We start from the raw sequence: 22,007 nt of genomic DNA, 5'->3' as shown, positions 1-22,007 counted from the left end.
ACCAAGGTCAAGATAACCCAAAGATAATTAAGATATCAAGATAGTAAAACAAGAAAGTTACCACTGCCCAAGCCATTTTGTTTTTCAATTCTTCTAGATAGTTTCGCATTTCATTCACAAACCCAATGGTCCTATAACGTTCCTTTTTTTCCACATAGTGTTGCTTTAGTTTTTGAAGATGCTAAAAGTAAAAAGATTTAAATGTTAGGGACCATAAAAGGCTGTGGTGAAATATGAAGTTTTAGAAATATGTATTTTCACATACCTCTACTCCTTGCTCTATCTGAAGAGATGTGTTTTCTTTAGTTTTCATAATGTATGAATAATCATCTTTCATCTGCTCCAGCTGGGTTGCCTTCATAAAGAACTAATCAAAGAAGAAAGATCTAAGCTTCAGTTTTAATAGACTGTCATTTTTTTAAATTGAATGTTACATTCAAACTGTCATACAAAGAAAATTCACTGAATGTTCAGGGTATTCAGAGCATTGTTTAAAAAAAAAAAAAAAGCGCATATACCCACACAAACAAAACAAAGTCACCTGAGCTTAAAGAAGCAGGAACAACATAGGTACAACAAAAACTTATCAACCTGCAATATACCCTCTGGGAGCCGAGCCCTATATTGCCACTATTCACAGGGAGGAGAGAGAAAAATCGGTTTCCACAAACATTTTGAAGGCTGCCAAATTTACATAATTAAGTTTTGTTATTTTTAAATTTATTTCAATACATGCTATTTGTAACTCTCTGAAAACTTGAAACTGGAGTATTTGCTGCTTAAGAGAACCTACACTTTTTCCAAATATACTTCTCACCTGCTGTCCTAAAGGGATCTATAAAATCCTAACTATAGATTTTCAAATAAAAGGAAATTAGGAAATAAATTCATAAAATCATAGAAAAATAAGGCTGGTAGGGAATTCAGGAGGTAATCTACTCCAGTGTTTTTCAACCCCTGTGCAAAAGCAGGTCACAAGAATATTTGAAAGGGTCGGAAGCAAGTCCCAGAAAGATGCAGGAAAGCATGGGTTTCCCCTTGCAGGCTGGCAACATTCCTGCAATGCCTGCTTCTCCAGCGGGGGAAGGGGGTAGGATGTCCCTTTTGTGGGTGGCGGCACTGGGGCTGGTGCCCATACTCACAGGGGCAGGGTAGACAGGAGAAACTGCTCAGGGGACTGATGGGTCCATGACCAGGCATGGCACAGGATACTCATCCTAGGGCAGAGGGGGTGCCACAGGACTCCCCTCCTCTTTCCTCCAGCCCATGCCAGGCCAGACTCACTCCACTGCCACCCGCATGAGCTGGAGCTGCTACAGTCACCAGAGTCTGGCTCCCCTGCTGCGCCCGAACCTGGGTGCAGCGGGCTGTGGGTTGGGAGTGAGGAGCACCAGCATGGCCTGGAGAAGGGGGCATAGGGGACTGCTGGCCAGGAGTGAGGGGGACTGGCAGGCCCATTGGCCAATATTTACAAATGGGTCCTGGTACAAAAAAGGTTGAGAACACTGATCTACTCCAACCTCTGCTGAAATCAGGATCATCCTGAAATGTTTGTCTAACCTGCTCTTAAAAACTACAAGCTCTGTAGGCAACTTGTTCCAATGTTTAACAACCCTCACAGCGCGAGGGGTCTACCTCAGCAGGAGTCAAACTTTTTGGCAGGAATGCAAAAATTAGCTCCACGTCCTCCCTGAATACAACACCAATCCCTTTCCCCTGCCCTATCTCCAACTGTGCTTTCTTCCCCCTCTTCAACTTGCCATGTGCCACACAAACTGTCTGTGCTACTGGTGGCACTCATGCTGCAGGTCAGCCACCCTAATCAATCTCATGTCCAACCTCAATGTCTCTTGTTGCAATTTAAGAACATTACTTCTTGTCCTATCCTATGTGATGAAAGAGAAGTTTTTCACCATTCTCTTTATAACCAATTTCCATACATTCAGTACTGTTATCAAATCCCCTCATACTTTTCTCATTTCCATTGAATAATCCAAGTTTTCCCAACTCTTCTTCCTAAATCATGTTTCCTTGACCTCTGATCATTTTTGTTGCTCAGCACTGTAATCCTTCCAATTTGTTCACATCTTTCTTGAAGTACACCACTACTTGAGTCAAGGCATATTACATTTACTGCTTTCCCCCACAGCCATGGAGCTTGTCATCTTAACATAGAAGAACTTTTGACACTGTCTCCCACAATGATCTCATTAACAAGCTAAGGAACTACAAACTAGACAAAAGTACTGAAAGATGGATATACATCCAGTCGGATCACCCTGCCAAATGTGTAGTCATCAATGGCTCCTCAATGTCTAGTTGGGAATATCAGCTGGGGTGAAGGGTCTGTCCTGGTCTGGTATTGTTAACATCTACATTAATTATTTGGACAATGGGACTGAGCAAATGCCTAGCAAATCTGCAGATGACACTAAGTTATTTGGAGTTGCAGACATTCTGGATAGTAGGCCTAGGATCCAGAATGACCTAGATAAACTGGAAAAATGTATCAATCAATCAGATAAGATTCCACAAGAACAAGTGCAAAATTCTTGATTTAGGACAGAATAACCACAGGCACAAATGCAGATTAGGGAATGAACTGGCTACAGTACTGTACACAAGGACCTGGGGGCTATGGTGGACCATAACCTTAATATGAGCCAACAGTACACTCTTGCTGCAAAAGATAACAGTATCTTCGGTTGTATTAACACAAGTGTCACCTGCAAATCAAAGGAAGCAATTCTTTCACTCTACTCAGCGCTGGCAAGGCCTCATTTGGAGTACTATGTCCAGTTTAGGGCCCCATACTTCAAGGATGGTGAGCAGTTTGGAATGAGCCCATCCCAAAGCAACAAAAATAATTAGAGGCCTGGAAAGCATGTCTTACGAGGAAAAGCTGAAAGAACTAGGGTTATTTCCGAGCCCCCAAGCTCTGAAACAGCCTGCCATCGGAGGTGGTTCAAGCACCTACACTGAACACCTTCAAGAGTAAACTGGATGCTTATCTTGCTGGGATCCTATGACCCCAGCTGACTTCCTGCCTTCTGGGCAGGGGGCTGGACTCGATCTTCTGAGATCCCTTCCAGCCCTAATGCCTATGAAATCTATGAAATTTAGTCTGTAGAAGAGAAGACTGAGGGGAGATTTGATAAAAGTCTTCAAATACCTGAAGGGTGATTATAAAGAGGATGGAAATAGCCTTATCTCTGTGTCCACAGGGATCAGAACAAGGAACAATGGTCTCAAGCTGCAGCAGAGAAAGTTAAGTTGGAGGAACCTTCTGATTGAGTGTGCTCAAGCGCTGGAACCAGCTACCTAGAAAAGTTATAAAATCTTCATCCTTTGAAATTTTTAAGACCAGTTTAGACAGAGACTTGGCTGGGATGGTTCAGTCAAGGATGATCATGGAGGTCTGTTCCAGCCCTGTTTTACTATGATCACCTTGTTATCCTCTGCACAAATGCTCAAAGATAAAAACACATGGCTGTACAATTTAATTTAGCCAATTGGTTGGGCATGCTAAATTAAATCTTATCTGGCCCTGCTGACTTAAAAGACATCCATCTTCCCTAAATAATCTATAATCTGTCCTTTCCCTTCTCTATTGTTGCTCTCACTATGCTCATCTGATAGCTGATCTTATTGGTGAAGACTGAAATAATGGACTTCAGTACATCATCCATCATTAGATTACCCTCTTGTTTAGTAAGGCACCTATATGCTAACGAACTCTTCCTCTTACTTTATATATTGAATGCTTTTTGTTGCCTTTTTACATCTCTCGCTAACTCAGTTTACGCCCTGGCCTTCTTGATTTTCCTTCTACATGCCTGAGCTATACCTTTATACTAATCCTTAGGCCAACTGAATTTTAATTCCTTATTTAAATACCAACTGATTTTATTTACCTTGTACTTGTCACCTTCATTTTTAGACTGTAAGAAATGCTTGCTCATCTCTTGGGTTAAAACAGACACAGGATTATCTACCTATAAACAACAAATAATTAAAAGAAAACTCGAGAACAAAATAGTAATTTTAAACTGGTTGAATATCCCTGAAAGTTAGCAAATCAACAGAAGTGGGAATTGAAACCCCCGTTATATCCCACATCTACTGCCAAAGTGTTTAAAAAAAATAACTGAAAGCACCACAACTGGAGATCAAACAATCCAGTCTGAACTAGAGAGCAGCAGTCAGATCCTAAGACGCTTTTCTATTATTAGTCTTGATTAATTCTATGAGAAAATACATCCAAAAACACTGTTAAACATGGATTTTATGTGCAACACATGTTAATATTCTGTTTATTACTTAACAGATAGAAAACTAACCAAAACTAATTTATCTTAGAACTGGATGATAAAAAGACCTATTTGCAGAAGGTGGAAAAAAGAAGTTCCAATTAAAGGGAGAAACAAGGGGAGCCACTGAGCAGGCTTAAAATTCTTGGGACAGGTAACAAAACTTCCAGGTTTTAAGACACAGTTGGTGTGTTTATCTATGTAGCTACCAAGAAATACTCATTTTCTGCAGAAGACAGTTTTTTAAAATCAATTTTTACCTTTTATATCTGTAAAAGTAACTTTGAATATGAACTCAAACAGTACTGGGTTAGCATAAAAAGGTGCAAAGTGATGTTGCTTTACAAATGCAGACTTCTACTTTTAAACTCAGTTTTTTCTCATAAAACTATAAACATGAACACAAAACATATTAGCAATTACCTGTATGTTAAAATGATCCAATATTGCTACAAGTTCCTCTTTCTTACAAGAAATTAAGGTCCCTGAAGGCATATGAAAAAAAATAAAACCAGAACATAGACTAGTTAGCAAACAAAACTGCAGATAAGTATAAAAAATTTCAACTCATTCAAAAAACTTAGGGCATCTATAAACGTGACCGAGCTCTGCTCTGATGTGTGCTAATTAGTACACGTTGGAGCAGACTCAATTAATCAAGTTGGCTGCGAGCCTGTGGAGCATGTTAATTAGCGTGATACGTCAGCCTCTGCATCACGTGTATTCAGCATCCCTGCATTTCATAATGGTGGCAGGGGCGCTTTAACTAAAGCCAATCGAATGAGCACCGCTTGCCCACCTCCACACCAGAGCATGTGTATAGATGCCCTTAGTGTTTCACACTGAAATAAGAATATAGTCAATATCTTCCCAACAGTGTTAGGATTGAGGGAAAGATTTATATCCTATGCAAATATACTAAAAAGACAGAAAATTTTATCTATTAAAAACAGAGGTGGTACTTTTAAAAATCTATCCAGTGGTTTTAAGAATCTCTCTTTTGAAGCCAGTGATGAAAAACTGGTTTAATCTGTCACTACTCTTTCCATTTTCACCTGCCCAGAACTCAGAATGATAGATGTGGGAAAATCTTCAAGAACCTAGTTCAGTCACAAGGGGTTCCCAACCCCCAGGCCGCAGCCCAGTACCAGGCTGTGAAGGGTTGGCTGCTGGACCAGAAGTGACCGCGGACTGGCAAACCGTGGACTGGAAATGACCAGCATACTGTGGGTCATTGCTGGTCCACAGTTTGCTAGTCTGTGGTCACTTCCGGTCCATGGTTTGCTGGTCCTCAGCATAAAAATGTTGGGAAACCCTGCTCTTCATCAATACAGGATGCATTATTCTAAACCAGTGAAGGCCAACCTTTTTAGCAGGTGTGCCACAAATTAGACCCACACCCTCCAAGCACCACTCCAATGCCCTTCCCCAATTCAGTTTGCTGCTCTGCTTTCTGCTCCAAGTCATATGCTCCCCATCTTATCCACTGCACTTTCTACATCCTTTCTTGCCCAATTTTATGCTTTGCTTTCTGCTTTTTGCCCTGTCTGCATCTGTGCTGCCTGTCCCCTCCCCAATTTGCCATGTGCAACACAGAGACTGCCTGTGCCACTTTTGGCACCCATGCTGCTTGTTGACCATCCCTGTTCTAAGCCATCCTGGAAAGAAGTATATCCAAACTCTTCTTGAAAACCTCCAATGAGGGAGGTTCCAAAATTACTTTATACCGTTAAACCCATAGTCCTTTCTGTCCTTACAGTTAAAAAGCTTTTCTTGACATTTAAATTTAAATCTCTTTTTGCTGCAGTGCAAACTCATTGTCACATGTCCTGCCCTCTGTGGCAAAGGAAGTCAGCTGTTCTCCCTCTTCTTTATGGCAGGTTTTTAAATAATTAAAAACTGCTATGATGACTGTCCCTTGCCCAAACACCACCACCAGCTTTTGTTCTTACTAAACTACAGTTATCTCAATATTTCCTCATACAATTCTTTTAATTTCTTTGATGCTCATCACTGGATCCTATCCAGTTTCCCTACATCCTCTCTAAAATGTTGTGATCAAAACTAGGCACTGTACTATTATGGCTGACACCTACCCAGAACAAAAGTAGCATAGTTCTATCACTTCTTATGTCTAATAATATTTCTGTTAATATGGCCCCACACAGCATTGTATGAGAGCAAGAGATAATTTTTTTATCTGTATTATAATAAAAGTACGCAGATTAAAAACATCCAATTAAACATAAGCTATTAAAAACAAAAAACCCCACATGGGGCTATGAATCAAAATAACCATGCAGCAAAAGAGAATCACTCAATCAAGTAACAAAGGAGAAAACCCCTGCATCTCCCTTATCCCCATACTAGTGATCTTCCACAGTAGGCAGGACTGTCTGGGAGGCCCCACCTACATTAGGATGCAAACTGGCTTACATACTGCTTTAGGACAAAGCGTCCAAATTTAATGCTAAGATGTGCTTGAATAAGGATATGAGAGACATGGAGGGCATCAGAGCTGAACCTGGTGAGCCGGTTCTGGCAGCTCTTCAGTGTCACTATCTCAGCCTAGGCCAGGAGAAAGCTGCTCAGGTACATAACACTTCTGTCAGCTACTCATGAAAAGATGCATGCCATCTCACTTAACTCTAAGGAGAGAGAGCACATGCATGCAAGTGCACACACAGCAGAGATCAAAAAGTACGAGATCATCACATTACTGAGTCCTGCTGAGTCTGTGATCCATCATAACCCCCATATCTGCTACTGCCTAGCCAATTATCCTCCCTTCCGTATTTATTTCTTCTTAGGAAGTACCTAATCTTTCATACAGAAAAATATTGTAAATGCTTTAAATAATTAAAAAAAAGAAATATCACCAAACCTGATTTGCTTTTCAGTTTATAACTACGACTTCCATCCGCATTAATATGCTGACTGACAACAATAGAATCACCATAAACATCTGGCTTAAAGGCATCTCTACCTTGGTTTCGTAATGTTATTGAAACATCTGCAGAACTAAAACAAACAAATGAACAAATTTCCAGTTGTATTTGAATCTTCCAACAAGACTTTACAGCAGCAGATTTTCAAATCCTGTTTATAAAACAAGTCAAATTTAGTTGGGGCGTTTTCATCTAAATTCTGGCTCAATATTCTGGCTTAAATACTATGGTCATTCTGTGATTTGTGTTTGCCTAGGACATAATGTAGGTCTGGAAACAACTTTCTTAGGTTAAAACTGTGGTAAGTTGACAGCTGTATGGATTATGCAAAGTCATGGTTAGACCATTTCTATGATAGGAACCTCATTTGAATAAGAAAAAAAGAAAACAAAACCCACAAACATGAAACTTAAAATTTGATGGCAAAGGACAGAGAAACTGGTAGACATACAAAAAGGTCTAATTTGGGACTTGAATGCTTTCCATTGACTCCTCCCAACTCAATGAAAGCCTAACAAATTAAACCTAAAGAGCTAAGTCACCAGGGCCCCACCAGGCATACAGCATGGACACCCCCGCTGCCCCTCCCCCCCACACTCATTGAGACCCATTGAGGCACTGGGCCTTTCCCACTACTGTGGAATTACCTCTCCCCACCCTACATGGCTCTGGCCCCACATCCCCACCCTTGCAGCCTCCAATAGCACCCCAACTCATTGCATAAGGCAGGAAGTGGCAGCCAGAGGAAGGAGAGGGTAGCTTGGAGACTCCAACTGCTATTGCCAGAGTGGTGCCTGGGTGAGGGCCCTGGGCCTGCATATTAACCCCAGGTGAGACCCTGTACACTGCCAGTTGTACAGTTCTAGCTTAGTACATTAGTGAGCTTTCTACTTGATGCCCTAATGGGTATATATACACAAAGCAATCAGATATGAACGTAAGGAGAACATAGTTCAGTCCCAAAATAAGGTCATCATTGAAAAAGATATAATATTAGCAACTCAAAATAAAGCAGTGTCTAAATAAAATTAGAACTCAAGGGGGATTCTTAAAAAAATATTTAAACAAATTCTGAATTTGTCAAGCAAGAAGAAACTAAATCTAAATGAAATGGTTAAAGGGATACCTGACTAAACTAGTTAATATATTAGGTATAATATAGGCATTCCAGGTATTACACTTCATTTTAAAAATATATGAATGTGTGGTTGAAAAACCTTATTTCTTATTCCAGTAATTCTGGCCCACAACACAGCATGAAAGGTTAGGCATGTTATAACTAAGTTAAGAGTCAAGACAGACCTCCACAAACACATTATCACAACATTTCACTTACGATTCTCCATCTTTTACAAATACTTTTAAAGAGGATCCTCTATTAGTTGTGGTAGCTTTTCCACCAAGACCAACAATAAGAGCAGTTAATACAGCACTCTTCCCACCTATTTAAAAAAAACATGTAAATGTTTTATGAACCAAAATTGTATTGTTAAAATGCAATTAAATAACAATTTATATTTTCAACCAAAACTCCACACATTTAAATTACACTGATAATACTGACATTTGAATAAAAAAAAAATATTAGAATAGTATGCTAACCATTCATTTTTTTGCAAAATATTGACAACTTTTCCAACATCTCTCATGAAAAGTTGAGTTCAGCATTAAATTTAAATTATAAGGAACCTACTTAACTTATGTACAGTTCAAGAAATTTCCACTCTTTTTCCTAACACTTTTCCGCATTGAGTATTCATTTAATTTCTTTTCCCCTCAAAATCAAACAAGGAAACTTCTAGTGAACACCCCTGGGGAGGCTGTAAGCACCCCTGGGGGAGACATGGGGAGCACGTGCCTCTTGGATTGGTGTATGGGGCAAGGACAGGCTGTAGACTTGGGGCCAGGGGCTGCACCAGCCTCTTCCCCGCAGGAGTTGGCCAGGGTTGCTCTCAGGTGAGTGGGGCTGGGGTGGGTGGCGGTGGCAGTAGGAAGGGGGCTACAGGATGGGCTTCGGACATCCGAAAAATTTGCTATAGCTACCCCATAGCACTCTTCCCAGCACTGCTGCCACCCACCCCACCCGGAAAGCAGCACTGGCTCAGCCCCCTTTGCCGGGAAGAGGCTGGCACAGCCTCTGGCCCTAAGCCTGCAGCCTGTCCTTGCCCCATACACCAATCCAGGGGCACGTGCTCCACATGCCTCTCCTAAGGGTGCAGGCAGAGATGGGAGCCCCTCCACCCATGGCTCCATCTTGGCTGGGCAGTGCTGGACCCTGCTGCAGCCCCACTCCCTCCTTGACTGTGGGGGCCACGATCTGTCCCCACCCCCCAGATGTACTGATCAGATGCTGGTCTCCAAGCTGCTGGGCTGCATTCCTGGCAGTGTGCGTACTGCAACTGCACACATGCAAGTGCCATTTACTGGTGACATTATCAACCAAAAACCTGAATGCTGATAATGTCAATCTTCATTTTACTTGTACCAATATGATAAGGACTGATATACTGGTGTACTTCTACCTAATTAATGTACAAGTAAACCAGACAGAGGGACCTTTCCCAGATGCTCATGACACACACACAAATCTCCTCCTGGCAAACGATTACAAAATTTCCCCAAAACCTAACTAGAATACAATATAAAAAGACTGAAGATGAAAGACAAAATACATAAGTACTTAGTCTTCCTAAGTTCCTTTAAGTCCAAAAATATAATAATCACAATCATCTGTCGCACCAAATCTTTGATAAGCAAAATACCCAGGTGCCTAAAATTACTATTTCCATATGAACTCAGAAGCATCTTTATATTTACAGGACTGAATAGCCTCTCGTGCCTTATTTTCCCATGAGGATCCATGAACTGCATGTTCATTCATCAATGTCCCTTCAGGAGCGAAATCCAATAAGTACACTCAGAGCAGGCTGACAGGATGGGGCTCTGTACAAGACAGAAGCACCTTCCTACTGCCCAAAGAGAATAAAGTGGTGTCCCCTATATGCAAAACCTAATGGTTGAAGCATTCAACCAAGAGCGAGGAGAGACAAATTAAATTCTCTTAATTGTTCAAGATGAATTGGCCCTGCAAAACAGAGTAAAATCTAATGGTCAAGGCATTCACCAATGGCAGGAAGGTCTAAGTTTTTGTCCTATAACAGGAAATGTTAAAACAACGTTTCAAATGTCAATGGTCAAGAACCCAAGAAAATCCTTCCCAGGTGAATGCAGCAGCCTAGCTTAGAGAGTTTTGCTCCTGCTCTTCCTTTCACTAGACCTAGAGTTTCCAGTTCATTTCTTCTTAGCATCATAATGCTCTTGCCCCTTTATGAATCTAACCACTAGTATGTGAATATTTAAAAGTAAACAAAAATACTGTGGAGCAACTTAATACTTACTTCCATTGTTTCCCACCACAAAATTGACATTGGATCCAAACTGAAAGGGTCCGAGCATTGAGTGGCACATAAAGTTTTTTAGTTGGATGCTTTCAATTATCCCAACCTCCCCTGAAGTCTACAAAAATATAATACAATTGCATAAATTAATTAAAATAAAAACAATCAATGAAGGTAAAGTATAATGAGAAATCAAAAAGGCTGAATGATAATAACATGACAGCAAGTAAATTAAGCAAAACAGAACAATTAACAGAAGTGTCTGAGATAATGCATGCTAATTATGTGACATTATGGATAACCAATAGTTGGTGGTGTCAATTAGTTACCCATCTTCATCACTTACCAAAGATACTTTTAGTTTCCCCTTCTTAAATTATCTTAAATACCTTACATGTGAGGATTATATGTTAGTGTTCGGATACCATATTGCAATTGGCGTACTTCAGATCAACAGAGTAACATTTTAGAATGTCCTTTACTCATTTTAGCTGATGTGTAACAATTTCTGGTTAGGAGGTTAGGAAGAAGCAGTTGAAGTTAGAAGCAGAAGGGATAAAGCCCTGGTAAAAACTGATACTCTTCCTGCCCCTTCCTTCTCCCCTTTTATAAACATTGTTTTAGTTTTGAGGCACCCAACAGTATGTTATTTCCTAAAAAGTTCTTGATAAAAAACACAGAATGACCAATGTCAAGACAAATTCAGACTCCTAGTTCTCAATATTTTTAAAGATATTTTTAAGTAATGCCTTGCATTAGACATTACTGCATTTGCACTTTAAAAGGATTCCTGAGATTTAAGAAATCGCTGCTCGACCTGGTACTGGCTACGGGGGACGACCTAATCGGCGACTTAGTGATCGATGGGAAGTTGGGTGACAGCGACCACGAGCTGATCACCTTCACCATCCGCCGTAAAGCCGGCAAGTCAGTCAGCAACACAGAAGTCCTTGACTTCAGAAAAGCCGACCCTGACAAGCTCAAGAGGCTAGTCGGTCAGGCCCTTAGGGACCATGACCCCAGGGAGAGGGGAGTTCAAGAAGAGTGGTTGCTTCTCAAGGAAGCGATCCTCAAGGCACAAGCTAAATCTATTCCAACACGGAGGAAAAGGCAGCAAGAAGGCACAGCAGCCCTTCTGGCTCTCCAGGGACCTAGTGGACCTCCTGTGGCTAAAAAGGAAAGCCTACAAAGGATGGAGGACAGGATTCACCTCCAAGGAGGATTACTCTGCGCTGGTCCGGTCCTGCAGGGACCAAACCAGGAAAGCCAAGGCTGCAACTGAACTCCAACTAGCTTCAGGCATCAAGGACAACAAAAAGTCCTTTTTCAGATATGTGGGGAGCCGGAGGAAAAACAAGGTCAACGTTGGACCCCTGCTAAACCAGATGGGGCAACTGACAACTGACACCCAGGAAAAAGCCAACCTATTAAATAGGTACTTTGTGTCAGTCTTTCATCAGTCCCATGGGACGCCCATGCCTGCTATGGGACAGGGAGATCCAGGTGATGGGGGATCCCCTACCCTCCATAAATGCTGACCTCATGAAGGAACACCTTGAGAAGCTGGATACCTTCAAGTCAGCTGGCCCTGACAATCTGCACCCCAGGGTACTCAAGGAGCTGGTGAGCGTCATAGCCCAGCCCCTGGCACGGATCTTTGAAAACTCCTAGCGCTCTGGTATAGTGCCCGAAGACTGGAAGAAGGCCAACGTGGTGCCGATCTTCAAGAAAGGGAGGAGAGTGGATCCGGCTAACTACAGGCCCATTAGCCTGACTTCTATCCTGGGGAAGATCTTAGAAAAGTTTATTAAAGGAGGCCATCCTTGAGGGACTGGCCCAGGCTAACATCCTAAGGGATAGCCAGCATGGGTTTGTTGTGGGTAGGTCTTGTCTGACCAATCTCATTTCCTTCTACGACCAGGTGACCTATCACCTGGACGAGGGAGAAGAGATTGATGTCATATATCTTGACTTCAAAAAAGCTTTTGATCTGGTATCCCATGATCACCTCTTAGCAAAACTGGCCAGTTGCGGCCTTGGCTCCACCACGATCCGCTGGCTGGGAAATTGGCTCTGTGGTCGGACCCAGAGGGTTGTGATTGATGGCAGTCACTCATCGTGGTGCCCTGTGACCAGTGGGGTCCCTCAAGGCTCTGCCCTTGGACCCATACTGTTCAACATCTTCATTAATGATGTGGACACTGGAGTCAGGAGTGGACTGGCCAAGTTCGCCGATGACACCAAACTTTGGGGCAAAGCATCCACGCCAGAAGATAGGCGGGTGATCCAGGCTGACCTGGACAAGCTCAGCAAATGGGCAGACGAGAACCTCACGGTGTTTAACACCGAAAAATGTAAGGTTCTCCACCTTGGGAGGAAAAACCTGCAGCATCCTTATAAGCTTGGTTGCTAAGTTGCCAGTGTAATTCATGGTTTTTGATTTTAAACAAAGAATAATTATCACAACTATATACCTTAAAACATTTTTTAAAAGTCAGGACTACAGCAAGCTGTGGAAGGTTATAAGATGATCAAAACAGATTGCACTGAAAGACTGTCCACAATATGTTTATACATTTGAATCTAGGTTATGGCTATAAACTCCCTGAAAAATTATACTAGAAAAAAGGATATTTTTCAAAAGGTAACTGAGGACAATTGCTCTGAAGAAGGCCATACAATAGAAACATCACTGCTAGCTTTTATTTCCATATACCTATTACTGCAGCCTACGGGCAAGATGCTTGTTTTACTGGCAACTGGAATCAGTGCATTAAATTTATACCATGATTTTTTCCTCTTTTCTTCATTAGTTCAATTTCAAACAGGATATACTACAATTTATAGCTTACCAACTGTGAGAAAGAATTGCTGCCAGATCCTAGATGTGAATGCTCTGCTTCATCAGGTTCATCATCATACTCATCTACATCTTCTTGTCTTAGCCTTTTATGGCCTCCAGATTTAGAAACACTTTCCTCTTTTCTCTTACCCATCAGTACTAGAACATAAAAATAAAAGGTATATCATTAGTTTCAGTCACTTGATTAAATGCACCAACATGTTTAGGGCTATCTACTGAATATACTGAAAATAAAAATTAATGATCACAACAAGCTACGGAAAGAAAGAGAAAGATCAACCCATTTATTATGGAGCAATGCTAAGAACTACCAGTAAGGGAAGCAAATTTAAAATTCAAGTCAAGCTAAAAAAAGAAAGAGAGAGAAAAATCAGTGCATAAGCATAAAGAACGGACAACAAAAAAAGTCATCCAGGTCCAAGACCAGGCACAAATGTAGAATGCAATAATCCTATACCATCCCAGACAAATGCCTAACCAGCCTCTTCTTGAAAGCCACCAGTGAAGGGAACTGTCTTGGCAGCTTATGACACTGTCCTGCTGTTCTGACTGCATGGACATTCTGGCTGCCTACAGACATTAAAAAAAAAAAAAAAAAGGGGGGCTTTACATTAAAATTTGGCACACTCCTGCCCAAGCCCAGAGTGTACCCAGAAGAGGTAGCATGTTCATTCAATCTGGCTCTGCAGCATCTGTATAGATCAGGTGTTGCAGTGGGCTTCTTTGGTGCTTTTAGCTGATTCAATCAGCTATTAGATAAAAGCACTAAAAAGTCCTGCTTAAGCGCCCAATCTATGCAGACAACTGCAGAGCCGAGTCAAAATAACATGCAGCTTCTTCCAGTAAAGCACGTTTTTTCCACATCTGCAAGTAGCCTCTAATATTTAATCTGGATCTGCTTTGCTGCTGTTTAAACCCACTGCTTCATGCCCTGCCCTCTGCAACAAGAACACTTATTTCCCCACTTTACACCATATTTTCAAATATATGAAAGCTGTTATTATGTTCCCTCTTAATCTTCTTAATCTCCAAGCTAAACAAACCTGCATGACCCAGTTTTTCTCTTGTATTGCTTATTAATCCCAACCCCCTTTATCTTTTTTTGTCACTTGTCTCTGGATCCTCTCCACTTTTTCCACAACCTTAAGTGGTCATAGAACCCAGAACTGAACAGTTCTGTAGCTGAGGCCTAACTAGCACCATGGAGAGTAGTACTCTTATGTCACATGTGCTACACACTATACTCCTGTCAATGCAGCTCAAAATTGCATTTGGTTTTTTTGGTAACTGAATCGCACTGCTGATGGAGGGCAAGCCCTCCTCCACACAGATTCTTCTGAGCAATATGACTGCCTAGGCATCTCCCATTCTGTTTTTGGATTTTTTTTCTTAGAAAAAAAGCATCTTATATTTGTTTTCACTGAATTCCATCCTGTTGCTTATTTTGCAGTTTTCTGTGCTGCCATGACTCTTCTTCATGCTGATACTAGCTCTCCAGTTTTTAGAACTCATTCCAGTTTTGTGTCATTTTGGATAGTAACCAGTAAGCTCCTCTATTCCTGAAGTCAAATCATTACAATAATTTCAACTATAACTTAACTACTCTGTTTGTGGTTATTCAGCCAGTTACATTTACACTTGTTAGTCTACTTAGTCTACTTTTCTTTAGCTTACTTCAGTTTTTGTAAACTGGCATATCAGACTGTATCAAAAACCTTAATAAACCCAAGCGTATATTATGTTCATTGCATTTCCCACATCCATTGAATTTGTTACGATATCAAACAGAACAATCAAGTTGGCATAATTTGTTCTTAATAAATCCATGAAGCCTTCACCCCTTCCTCCTCCAAGTATTTAACAATTGACAGTTTTATAATTTGCTCCAGTAATTTCCCAGGTATTGAACTGATCAGTTCCCTGGGTGCTCCCTTTTAGAGATGAGCACTACATGAGGCTGTCTCCAGTCCTCTGGGACCCTTCCATGGCTCTGCAAATATTGTTATCCTGGCTCCAAGTTTTCTTCAGCAATGAATTTTGGGATGAATTTTGGCAGGCATTGCTGACTTGAAATCAAGTTTGGAAACAGTTCTCCAACATGCTCTTTACTTATTGGGATCTGCACTCTTCTTCTTCATCTGTATTAATGTTGTTAGCTGTACCATCGCAGTTTGTTTCTGTGGTGAAGCCTGAAGCAAAAGAAACACTGGGCAGCTCCGCCCTTGCATCTTCTGTGAATAGATCGCTGTCACAATTTAATCAGTGGACCAAGTTTCCTCAGTCATTTTTTGCTGTCTGACATTGTATAATCCCCCACCCTGTTTTTGTCTTTATCCCTTATCATCCGTTTATCATTTTTTGCCTTTGTTTTCCTAATTTTGTCCTTGCAAATTCTTGCTATTCCTTGATATACTTTCTTAGTAACTTGCCTTCCATTTCATTCACTCCACATTTCTCTCTCGATTTCAGCTCCTTTTGCAGTCTCAGTCTCCCTGTCATTGTTCCCTTTACTCCATGTTGGAATAGCTTCTTGTTGAGCCTTTAACTACCGCATCCTTTTAGATCTGCCGGACATCCTGGGCCCCTTTATCCTTCAATCTGTTTGCCCATGGGACTTCACCTACTATTTTTCAGAGACCACTGAAATCTCTTTGGAATCCAGTATCCTTGCTGTGCTTATCTTATGCCTTCTCTTTCTTATGGTCTTGAATTCAATTATACCATTATTACTTGCTTCCAAATGCACATTATATTCACATTCATTATTGATTCTTCTTTATTAATCAAACAGTATCCAAGATAGATGATGTCCCAGCTGTACCCTGAACTGTCTCAACTTACTGGAAATTTTATGCTTTGCCATATTATTATTCCAACAGATATGAGGGAAGTTAATTAATACTAACCTCCTTGAAGAATACCTCATACTCTGTTTCTTTCCACTTTGGGGACATCTATTAGACCACCATCCCAATATCACTGTTGCTGTTCTTCCCTTTATCTTCAAGTAATCCTCAGATTTGTTCCTTTCTTCCTTCTAAACCTGAGGGGACACATATATTCTTAATCTACAGTATTAGTACTGCTTCCTTTTTTTCCTACATGTGTCCTTCTGAAACAAAATATACCCCTCAATCTTGATATTTTCTGATTATGGCAGTTATGCTACCAAGTACCGTAAAGCCAATTAAATCATAGTTTCCATATATACAAATACTAGCAAATTTTCTTGCTTGTTATCCATACTCCTTGTGTTTGTATATATAAATCAAAGATGCTGCGTGGGCTTCCCTATTGCTTCTCCCCTGTCATCTCTTTTTTGCTAGACTAGCTCCTGGATCTTTCACAATTAGACCTTTTCTCTCAATCTTCCTCCCTCAGTGTTCAATATACTGTGGTCAAAAGGTTTGTTTTCACCATCCTTAACAGCACTTAGTTTAAAGGCCCCCCCACCAGGTTAGCCACGCAGTCCCCAAATATACTCTTCCCATTCTTTGTCTGTTCAGGGTCATTTCCAGCAGTATCAGCTAAGCCTGCATGGACATGCAGGAATGGATAAGCAAGAAGGATGAGCCAGCTCCTAAAAGCTTTGGCCCCCTCTACACATGACAATTATTGTGCAATTAACTGACCAGCTACAAGTGCAAACCTATTGCACAATAAAAAGCTTCCACCTCACAGCCTCAGGCCTCCCACTGCCTCTGCCCCTCCTGCAACCTCCTACTACCCCCCACCCCTCAACATCATCTCCCTGCCCCGCTGCCTCTGTCCCCTTGCCTGTCCCCATTTCCACCCCTACCCCAGCTCTAACCAGGCTTGGCTCTAGCAACGGTCCTGTCACCACAGCTACCAGGCCAGGCTAGGACTGCAGCACTCCTGCTCCATGCCCCAGGCTGGAGTAGGGCCAGAACAAGAATCTAAGAGTAAGTTCGGGGGGAGTGGTGAGAGGAAGAAGAGGCAAGGCACCTGAGGCTGGGGGTCAGATGGGGGGAGGGGGTCCACAGCTGCAGCAGCTGCCTGCCCCTAACAGCCTCATACTCCATTCCAAAGACAAGGTACTCCCCGCTTCCCTTGCTCCATTATATGGGGGAGGAATTGCTTGTTTTCGCCTTGAATAAATATACTTTGGGGGAGGGGCTTCCAGAAAAAGAAAGGCCTAATCATACAAGGTGCAGAGCCCCAAACTCCCACTGAAATCACCAGACACTAAGAGCACTCAGCTCTCTCTACAGGAGAGAACACTGCAATAAAAAAACTGTTTAGGCATATTTTTAGATTAAAAAACCAGAACGAGCAGCACAAGTTATGTGGCAGGCAATGCCGATGTAACAAGGGCACTGGCATTCTTTTCAGAAATCTATCATTTTAAAAAACTCACATGGCAAATTTCAATTGGATACAAGTCTTTGAAGATAAACGATTCAGTGAATCACAGCACCCCTCACTAGAGGCTCTTTGGATAGAGATACTTAGTCAAATGTAGTCTGAAGGCTTATTTCTTAAGCATGTTATTTTGATAAGTAAAACAAGCGAAAAATGAATGTAAATAATCTGTAAGCTTCTTTACTTGCAAGGAGGGGGAAAAAAGCAAAATGTGAAATATAGTGGAAGGTTATTTGTATGATTTGTTCAAATAATTTAGTAAAGCTGCATTTTCCAATGACAGTACAATTCTCCAAACAACTACTATTTAAGTAAGCTTATTTGATATCATTGAGTCATTAGAAAATGAGGGCTGGAAGGGACCTCAAGAGGCCACCTAGCCCAGCATTTCTCAACCCGTGGGTTGCAAAACTATATGAAAGGGTTGTGAACAAACTTTAGAAGTGGATTCTCCTTTAAAGGAGAAAAACATGGGAAAATGTGGCTTTTCCCTTGCAGGCTGGCAGAGCTTCAGCCTTGCAAGGGGCTGCTTTGGGCCTCCCCATACCCCACATACATGGGGGGGGGCAGGGACAGCAGGTCATAAGCGAGGGGCACTGGGTCAGGACTGGCAAATGATGTTTACAACTGTGTCCTGGTACAAAAAAGTTTGAGAACAGTTTGGCCTAATCTAACCCCTTGCTCATAGCAGGACCGTCCCCAACTAGATCATCCCAGCCCAAGCTTTGTCTGTTGGGTCTTAAAAGCCTCCAAGGATGAAGCTTCCACCACCTCTCTGGGAAACCTGTTCCAGTGCTTCACCTCCCTCCCCCCTCAGAAAGTTGTTCCTAATATCCAAGCTTTCGGGCACAAACACCCTTCATCAGGCATTAGAGAAAAGATTGTAAAAGTTTTCCTGGGTAAAAATGATAGCTTGTATTTCATAGGATTTCACAAAGGGGTCAATATATGGCAAAACCCTTTGGGCAGCAGTTCTTAGCTGGTACGGAGCCTCCTGTGAGGCTGTGAAAATGATTCAGATTACTTTAGACAAAGGCAGGTGCAGGATCTCAGGTTTCAGGTGGTCAAAATTGTCCACCAGCCCCGACTGCTTTTTCCTCTAGACCAGTGGTCTCCAAAGTGGGGTGCACCAGATGATCCATTGGGGTGTGGAAAGAAAATATTAGAACTTCTATTTATATTTATATAAATATACATATTTGGGGGGGGGGCGTGCTCAAAAATTTTTTACTGATAGGGGTGTGCGATCAAAAAAGTTTGGAGACCACTGATTTAGAGCAATAGGGCCACAACTTGGATACATTTCTACCCAGGACAACTTTTACCATCACTTCTCCCATGCTTGATGGATGCTTGTGCTTGTGCTTTACCATTAAAGATTTCTTTCTTTCTTTTTTTTTTGTTTTGCAGAAACCTAGGTGGCCTAATACAAGCAATCACCTCTGCCACCAGTCCTGGTGGTTTCACCACCCCGCGCTCGCTCTGGCACCCACAGGGGCCGGGTGGGAGCGGAAGCCCACAGGCAGGAAGGGCTGGAGCGGAGCGGAATGAAGCGGGACTGTGAAGAAAGCCCTGTCACGCTTTACACCCAGCGCCGCTCGCTGCCCAATCGCGCCATAAAGGCGGGGCGGGGCGGGGCCCAGGAACCGGGAGATGTTCCCGGTAACTCAGCTCACGCCAAAGAGCGGCAGCGCGGGGAGGAAACCCAACCCAACTCTCCCCCTCCCCTAACCCCCAGCCCTTACCTCCCGGCGCAGCCGTTGCAGTTCAAACCGCCAGCGTTCCACGTTCGGCGTTTCCCGTTCTAAAGTTCCACGCGCGCCAACCCGCCAGACAGGAAACGGGCAGTGCAACTCTACGCCCAGCTTCGTGTCCCTCCCTGCGCATGCGCCGCGCTGCCGCTTCCGGTGCCGCCTCCGAACGCTGCGGGGGTGGCGGGATAAAGCCTCCCGCGATTTCTCCTTCTCGCGTTGCTCCCTGTGTACAGTAGGATTTGTGTTTTCAGTATGTGGACGCCAGCACTCTTTTTTTGGACTCTTCTGTAGCGTGTACGTGGACCCGGGGGGGGGGGGTCAATAATAGGACATGGGTAGGAAATTTGAAAAAGAGGAATCTCACTGTGACAAATATCTCGGTAATTTCAAGGACTAACTCTAAAATCATTTAACAACAAACAGGCAGCTCAGGGAAATTTCAGAACAGGGTTTTGAAGGAAAGGCTCAGGTGGAGGAGCGCCACGGCGTTAGGACTAGAAGGGACCTCAGGTCCAGCCCCCCTACCCCAGAGGCAGGAAATCAGCTGGGGTCAAAAGATCCCAGCAAGAAAAAGCATCCAAATGTGAAGGCATCAGGAGGGCAAAATATGGCTTGCGGGCTGGATGTGTCTTGCCAGTTGATTATATCTGGCTCATGGGTGGCAGCAAGCCATGTTCAGACCCTGCTTCTGCTGGCAGCTGGCTGGTGCTGTGGGGACACTGGGGGGAAGCAGCCCTGCCCATATGCCTGTCCAGCACCACGCAGCAGCCTGGGAGAGGGAGTCTGGTCTGCCCTGGGCATGCAGGGCTCCGTGTCTCACACGCTGCAGGGGAGGCTGGGTGGAGACGTCCCCAGTCTGCTTTCCTGGCCCCACATGATGCCAGAGAAGCTGGGGCCCAAATGCAGCTTGCCCAGGGTCCCCAGGGCCCAAGTGCAGCTTGCTGAGGCCCAAGTGCATGTTGACACGCAGTACCAAGTAGGAAGGACTGCTTTCCTTCCTGCAGCGCCTGGAAGACGGAGTGTGGCCCTGCAGGCCCTGGACTCCATCTCCCAAGCTGCCACAAGGTGCCAGATTGGCAAGTGGGTGGGGCTGCTTTCACCCAGGGTTTGCCGGACCACATTGCATCTCCCAGGTGCCGTGGGTGATGCTGGGTAGAAGCAGCCCTTCCTCTCTGCCCCACTCTGGTGAGGTCCGGGGGGGAGGGGAGGTTGCTTCCACCCAGTATCCCTCAACAGTGCTGCAGACCTCTGCACTGTCCCATCCTGCCCCTCTATCGCGGTTCCTAGGAGCCGCAGGGTCAGGGGAGAGGGTGTTGTACACACACCCTGATGCTGGGACAGGACAGCGCGGAGGCTCCCAGCCAGGCTCAATCCCTTGCAGATGTGCGTGGCAGGTGCCAGCTCTGAGCAGGGTGAGGTGGGGGGCAGTCAGTGGTCCAGGGCATGCTACAGCCCTGGGCAGGTTTATGTTTCCACTCCTTCTGCTGCTCTGGCACCAACCCTGGCCTGGCTGCAGGGAGTGCACGCATGCATGCACGTGCGCATTTATGTGTATATATGTGTGTGGCCCTCAACAGCTCCCCAGAACTCGTTAAGTGGCCCTCCAGCCCGAATAACTGCCCACACTAGTATGGACAGAAACAGCATCTTATCTTAAATAATTTTACCTCAAAGAAAAAATACCATAGATCGCTGCGTGTAGAAATTCTGTACCTGAATAAAAAGAATATAGTACTAGGATTGTACTACCTGGAAGGTGAAGCTGATTATAAAACATGCAGGGAGAGTACAGAAGCGGCTAAAATGGGACAATAATAATGGGTGGCTTCAACTATTCTCACATAAACTGGGTAAATACTTCATCACGGTAAAATGTGGACATAACATAACAACTCACCTTGGAACTCACAAGAGAAGAAGCGATACTAGACCTAATCCCAAATATCTGTTGGTGAGCTACTCCATAATAGCAACCATAATGTAATCAAATTTAATATTCTAGCAGGAGGGAGTAAGCCAAAAATGTCCACTATGCCAATATACAATTTTAAGAAGGGAAATTTGAGAATTTAGTTTGAAAATGAGGAAGTTAGTTTGCAAAAAGTTTAAAGGTCTAGTAAAAAATGTCAAAAGCTGAAGGCAGCTTGGAAATTGTTTAAAAACATATTAGGAGTATCAGCAGAGTTAAGGAGGTCATTCAAGGCAAAAAGACATCCTTCAAAAATTAAGAAAAATAGGAAAGCTCACAAACTCTGGCAGGCCAAGTGAAATAAGGCAGGCCAAAAAAAAAGAATTTAAGGAGTGTCTAGAGAAAGATGCTAAAGTTGATAAAAAAAAATTAAAAAAAGACT

The 22,007-nt window shown here is 43.0% G+C and overlaps 1 protein-coding gene across 1 annotated transcript in view; it reads right to left on the bottom strand.

Annotated features, from left to right (window-relative positions):
- SMC6 (structural maintenance of chromosomes 6) overlaps window positions 1–19,783 on the bottom strand; it is an 81,856-nt gene extending 62,073 nt beyond the window's left edge. The window contains 10 exon segments of the mRNA XM_090031830.1: window positions 62–181; window positions 266–367; window positions 3,915–3,995; window positions 4,734–4,795; window positions 7,195–7,331; window positions 8,595–8,700; window positions 10,657–10,774; window positions 13,509–13,657; window positions 16,426–16,562; window positions 19,648–19,783. Of these exon segments, the coding sequence (XP_089887956.1) occupies window positions 62–181; window positions 266–367; window positions 3,915–3,995; window positions 4,734–4,795; window positions 7,195–7,331; window positions 8,595–8,700; window positions 10,657–10,774; window positions 13,509–13,652 (870 nt within the window). The 5' untranslated portion in view covers window positions 13,653–13,657; window positions 16,426–16,562; window positions 19,648–19,783.
- Between the last annotated feature and the right edge of the window lie 2,224 nt (window positions 19,784–22,007).

This window comes from Crocodylus siamensis, chromosome 1 (assembly GCF_052110815.1).
Source record: "Crocodylus siamensis isolate JL-2025a chromosome 1, ASM5211081v1, whole genome shotgun sequence".
In the NCBI taxonomy this organism is placed as follows: Eukaryota; Metazoa; Chordata; order Crocodylia; family Crocodylidae; genus Crocodylus; species Crocodylus siamensis.
Note: the sequence above shows the minus strand (reverse complement) of the source record. Positions and strands in the feature narration are given on the sequence as shown.